Source organism: Nelusetta ayraudi, unplaced genomic scaffold (assembly GCF_046127955.1).
Source record: "Nelusetta ayraudi isolate G7.1 ecotype Tasmania unplaced genomic scaffold, CSIRO-AGI_Nayr_v1 ptg000007l, whole genome shotgun sequence".
NCBI lineage: Eukaryota > Metazoa > Chordata > Actinopteri > Tetraodontiformes > Monacanthidae > Nelusetta > Nelusetta ayraudi.
Window position 1 is genome coordinate 4,276,574 of NW_027466057.1, and position 6,006 is coordinate 4,282,579.

Here is a 6,006-nt window from a genome sequence, read left to right on the forward strand (position 1 = left end):
GATTAAAAGCGTTTTTGAGGATCTTTTTTTTTTTCTTCTTCTTCTTTTTTTTTTTTTTGCGCGCGCGCCGCCGCGCGTAATGCTCATCTCCGGAGCGCACGGCGCTAACTGCGTGTTTAATATGCCTGTCTCGCCCGGCGTGTTGCCCCAGACACTGTGTACCACAAATCCCCCCCCCCACACACACACTCCACCTCCTCCTCCTCCTCCTCCCCTCCGATGGGAGGCTCGGCTGGGAGGAACCAAAAGGGTTAAGGGGAGTCTCGCATGGAGTCTGCTGGGCGGAGTGCAAGGCACGCGATTGGACGGGCCGATGGTGACGCAGGCCACATGAAAAAGCCGATAACTAGTTAAGAAGGCAGTTTGTAACTCTGGAAAAATAGTGCAGAAGAGCTTGAGAACATAACGTTTACACAGTGGACGCGGACGCACCGGCGCAGCGACTGAAGCCGACTCTCCCTCTCTCTCTATCTCCCTCTCTCCCCCTTTTTTTTTTGCGGGGGGACGCGCGGAGACGCCGCAAAAAAGGCGTCCGGCCACAGTGACTTGGGACGCAAGGGGGGGAAACGACCATGGTGCAGCACACCGACAACAGCGAGACGGACGGGAGCATGTCCAGGGAGGCTACCGACTCCGAGGAGAGTGAATTTATGGCGTGCAGCCCCGTGCCGATAAACCCGGACTGGTGCAAGACGGCCACCGGCCACATCAAGAGACCCATGAACGCGTTTATGGTGTGGTCCAAAATCGAGAGGAGAAAGATCATGGAGCAGTCGCCCGACATGCACAACGCGGAGATCTCCAAGCGCCTCGGCAAGAGGTGGAAGATGCTGAAGGACAGCGAGAAGATCCCGTTCATCCGGGAAGCCGAGCGGCTGCGGCTCAAACACATGGCCGACTACCCAGACTACAAGTACAGACCCAAGAAGAAACCAAAGCTCGACAGCTCCAAGTCGTCCGCGCCGTCTCCGGAGAAGTGCGGCGGAGGAGGCGGCGGCGGCAACAAGATGGCCAAGACCCCCAGCAAGAAGTGCACCAAGATCAAGAGCAAGAGCGGCACCAAGTCGGCGCACGGCTACGGCGACGACTGCGTCTTCCCCAGCCTCAAGGTGGCCAAGGTGGTCAAGACCGAGCTGAGCGACGAGGACGACGACGACGACTACGAGGAGGACTACCGGCTGCGGATTAAGCCGGGCGCCGAGGAGCGCCTCAGGCCGTACAACGTCGCCAAAGTTCCCGCGAGCCCAACTCTGAGCTCCTCGGCCGAGTCGGAGGGCGCGAGCATGTACGAGGAGGTGCGCGGCGGCGGCGGCTGCGGAGGCGGAGCAGCAGCGGGAGGAGGCGGCAACAGACTTTTTTACAACATCAAGAACATTACCAAGCAGGGCGCGCTGCACGCCGCCTCTGTCTCACCAGCATCATCCAGGTCGGTCTCCACGTCCTCCTCCTCCTCCTCTTCCTCCTCCTCCTCCTCCAGTTCCAGCAGCTGCAGCAGCTCCTCGTCGTCCGGCGAGGACGCGGACGATTTGCTCTTTGACTTTAGTTTGAATTTCGCCCCCAGCGCTCCTGGCACGGAACTGGGCAACCCCAATTCAGGAAACCTCTCCCTGTCTCTTGTGGATAAGGACCTGGACTCGTTCAGCGAGGGCAGCCTGGGCTCCCACTTTGAGTTCCCAGACTATTGCACGCCAGAACTCAGTGAGATGATTGCCGGCGACTGGCTGGAGGCGAACTTTTCCGACCTGGTCTTCACATACTGAAGAGAGAGAAGGAGAAGTGGTAGAAGAAGAAGGAGGAGGACAAAAAAAGAGTTCCTTCAGTAATAACAGAGAAGGGAGAGAGTAAATTATATATGTGTTCTGGTCAGGCTGTCCCTTAGCCATGCCTCCTGTGGTTGTTTCTCTCTTTTCTGCCCCTGAAGGGTCCTGTGAAGGAGGTCGGAGGACCAGGAGGTGAGGTTTGAGGAATGAGATGCATTATGAAGCTGGTGAGCAAGGAAGAAGAAGAAGAAAAAAGAGCAAAGTCTGCAGATGGTTTCTTTTTTTCTGGCAGCATGACAGGGTTTTATGGATTTTCTCCCCCCCGCCCCCCCTCCACACACCAGTAAGGTCTTGCATTTATTGTTCAGCATTAAAGACCGTGAAAAGGGAAAAAAAGAAAAGAAAATGAACTTCTATGCATCTTTTCCTCTACTTCTTCGAGACAACAACAACAACAACAACAGCAACAAAAAAAGAAACACAACATTTCAAAGTAAAAACTGCAGGGAGCTGATAACGGACTGTGGACTGACTCAAAAAGCAAATCTGTGAACTGACAATTGTTCAGGATATTACTTTACCAACGACGGTTTTATGTAATTTCTAAATGCCGCAAAAATGTTTTGGGTTTTTCCTTTTTTTGTTATATTTTTTTGTAACTGATTCCGTTTTACCTCCTGGTTTGGAAAAAAAAAAATCAAGCAGCCTACAACCTCTGCAGAGTACAGATGCAGAGGGGACATTTTGATACATAACAGACCTCATCTTTTTAAAAGAAAAGTAAGATATTTTCAGGCATATTTTTGTACAGTTCAAAGGGAATGTTCTTACTGTGCTTTCAGTGAGTTTCAGGCACTTCTTCCCTTTATCATTTGTTTTTAAGCATGCAAGGGAGTCCTGGTTTTAAGGATTTTTTAAGTTAAGTTAAAGACTTGCATCAAAAATTGCCTTGTGATTTCAAACTAGGTTTTTTTGTACAGTTGTAGAGCAGATTTGTTGAGTATTTGTAGACGATACAATGGCATCATGGGGGAGCGCATACCTCAGAGCTGGAACTAGTTTCAAGATTGTATATGTACTGTAATATAGTAAAAGTTAGGAGTTTATGTATATCATACTCGTGATATGTGGATGGGTCCCGATCGCAGGTGTGAAACTGGATTTTTTGGTATTTTTTAAAAATGGCACATACTGTTTTTCCCCCCCTTTCTCTCATTTTTTTGTGCAATATATACTCTTTAAAGATACAGACCATCAACAATTGTAGCAAAGTGATGGAAAAACAGACTTGTGCACTGTCAACATCATTTCATGTTATGATGCTGAAGCCTGTCCAGGCGGGAAAAAAAAATAAACAAATCAGCTGGAACTGATACAAAAAATGACTTAATACGGCCTCATATGTTGTGATGCATATTATCCATATGAACAAAACGACGACACAATTTAGATTTTGGACTGGGGGGGGCGTGTGATCTGACACCAAACAGCTACAATTTGACTGGGAATTTGGGTTTAAAGGAGTAGTGCAAAAAATAATTCAAGGGGCATAGTCTGGTGCAGTGGTGGTCTGGCAGAAGAAAAGCAAGCAAGCAAGCAAAAAAAGAACATTCCATAGTCCTGTTTCATAAAATGAAACTTTATTTTAAAACTGAAGACTGCCTTCTTTTTTTAAGACATTAACCATAAACCTGTATTTTTTATTTCTTGCACTTAAAAGAAGCAGATATTGTTTATTTTTATGTGGGTCTTACATATGAAGTCTGTTTGATAAAAAAAAAAAATCAAAGAAAGAAAAAAACAAACAAGGATTTTTTGTTTTCTTTTGTTTTGTTTTGGTTTGGAATATGACTTAATTATATGCCGGGACGTTTTCTGGGGGGAAGTTCCAGGCAGGATAGTTACTTCACATTCCAAGTGTGAATCGGTCTTTGACTCATCTTTTAATAAATAAGTACCTACCACCATCAACTGTCCTTTCAGTTTGTGAATATATGTACACAAATGTGATATTTGTTGCGTTTAAAAAAGGATGTGATGACAGAATGATGCCTATTTTGTACATAGGCCGATAGCCTGAACGTGATCGGGCTTCGACTAACATGTGATTTCACATTTAATAAAAAGGAAAAAAGGAAAACTTTTCAACTGCAGTGTTGAGGTGCTTTTACTTTGAAAAAAAAATAAAGTGTGCTGTCTTTGCTGGTTGTCTCCCCTTCCCCCCCTTAAAAGAAGAAGAAGAAGAAAAAAAAAAAACAGACATTGCAGCTTTAAGAAATTGAATTGCCCGCTTGGCCCCGCCGAGCGACGTGATTGGTGGGCCTCGGCGGTTCCCCTTGGAGACGAGCTGGAAACGGGAGCCGCTCCTCGCTGTGTGTGGGAGCTCTCAGCCTGTCTGGCCTCCATTCAGAAAAGTAGCGGCGCGCTCAGCACGGAACGGCTCGGGAGAGCTGTGTGAACAGAGGGGGCTGAAAGCGCGTTTTGAGTGGGACATATGTTCATTCAGGGAGAAACAATGGCCCTGACTCCCCGCAGATACGCCATAGTTTTGTGGAGAGCTTCTTTATAGACTCACTTTTATTGGGCTGCAAGCTTGTTAGTGCACGTTCTGTCCATGTGAGGGTGTAAACAGGCGGGATATTGAGTCTTGTTTTGCCGATTTGTTCTATTACATAAAGGGAAAAGAAGCAAACATTAATTTCACTCTAATTGTGGCCGCAACATTACAGATGATCTCATTTGGGGCTGAGACAACAAATGAACATAAACATATACGTGGGAATTAAACTCTGAGCGCAGGCCCGAACAACACATCTGGCCCGTGTGGGGAACTTGTCAGTGTGGGTTTAGCGGCGATGGCTTGAAATAGCTATTCTGCTGCTTGGTAATTATACTTATTGAGTGCCAGGGCTCTTTCTCTTATCAATTAGCGCCTAATATCCTCCTGGGAATGTGGATAAATAAAAACAAATAGCTGGTGGGGAGGCAAAGTCAAGCGGAGGAGGTGGTGGGCGGGGGGGAGGGAGGGGGGGTCGCCTATCTGGGTGACAGCGATGACTTGGAAGCCCTGGAGAGTTCTGATTGTGGGTGGGTGGGTGTGTGTGTGTGTGGGTGGGGGGCGTAAGAACCGGTTGGGCTAAACGCGTCGTGTGGAAGCGAGAATTTATGCCTTGATGCTGCGGCGGGTGGTGATGTAATTGTGATACAACAGGCATGGCGGCGGCGGCGGCGGCGGCGGCATCACTGGCTCCTGCCATGACTCAGACTGAGCCGCCTCTCCGACTTTCTGCTTAAGCTGCTTATTAGAGGAGGCGAGTGGATGAGCGGTGGCGCAACTCGTGTGTCGGCGATGGGAGGAACTATTAATTCGGAGCAAAGAGCGTTGCAACGCCGCCTGAGTGTCTCCTCCGAGGCCCTGGATAGCAAGACCCACCTTTGACAGACCCTGTGTGTGTCTGTGTGTGAGTGCATGCATTTAATATATATATATATATGTGTGTGTGTGTGTGTAACGAAACAGAGGCCGCTGAGAGATTTGTGTTCATTACAGCGATGGAATCTAATGATGAATATTTGCCATGCATGGCCGCACAGGTACGAGCCTCCCCATTAAGTCCGTTTGCAAATCTGTAATAAAACATTTATCTCGCTATTACTTTGCCTGACCTATTGGTCAAAGTTGCTAATGGGTTCCTGGGCTATTCCCAACAGAAGCTCCACATTGATTTTGTGTTCCTCTGAAATATCTGCTCAGGGGCTAATGCCACCGGTACATGTTGAAATGAAATTAGTGACCCGTTGAAATTTCCTTCTATTTCCTCCTTAAATAAATAAATGGAAATCGGGAAAAAGCCAGGGGGGCGGGCTGGGCGGGCTGGGCGGGGAGGGATGGCGTGCTATCGTGGAGGAGGAGGGGTGTGTGTGTGTGTGTGTGTGTGTGTGTGGGGGGGGGTGGCTGGTGGCAACAAAGGAAAGCAATTTCCAATCACCTGAGCGGGTTTTTTTTTTTTTTTTTTTTAAATCATTCATATCAGCCGGGAATGTCGTGGTGGGTGCTGCACAAAGACTCCGTGACATCGGTGCGTCGGGCGGCCAGAGGTTGATCTCCCAATTTGTTAGCGGCTAAAAAGTGGCGGTGGGAGAAATTCCCGAGCCACACAGCCCTCCTGCTCCCAGGCCAGATTCCCCCTGTGACCTGCGCTAAACCCAGTCGGTTATGATTTCCTCACATTTTCTCCTTCTTCCC

At 48.2% G+C, this 6,006-nt stretch overlaps 1 protein-coding gene across 1 annotated transcript; it reads left to right on the top strand.

Annotated features, from left to right (window-relative positions):
• The first annotated feature begins 369 nt into the window (after positions 1–369).
• Positions 370–3,568, top strand: sox11a (SRY-box transcription factor 11a). The gene has a single exon (XM_076017992.1). The coding sequence runs from the start codon at positions 573–575 to the stop codon at positions 1,758–1,760; it is 1,188 nt and encodes a 395-aa protein (XP_075874107.1). The 5' UTR covers positions 370–572; the 3' UTR covers positions 1,761–3,568.
• Positions 3,569–6,006: the final 2,438 nt, after the last annotated feature.

What these genes read in the sequence shown, in the direction of transcription:
- sox11a (XM_076017992.1), top strand. Translation starts at nt 573, where the DNA reads ATGGTGCAGCACACCGACAACAGCGAGACGGACGGGAGCATGTCCAGG.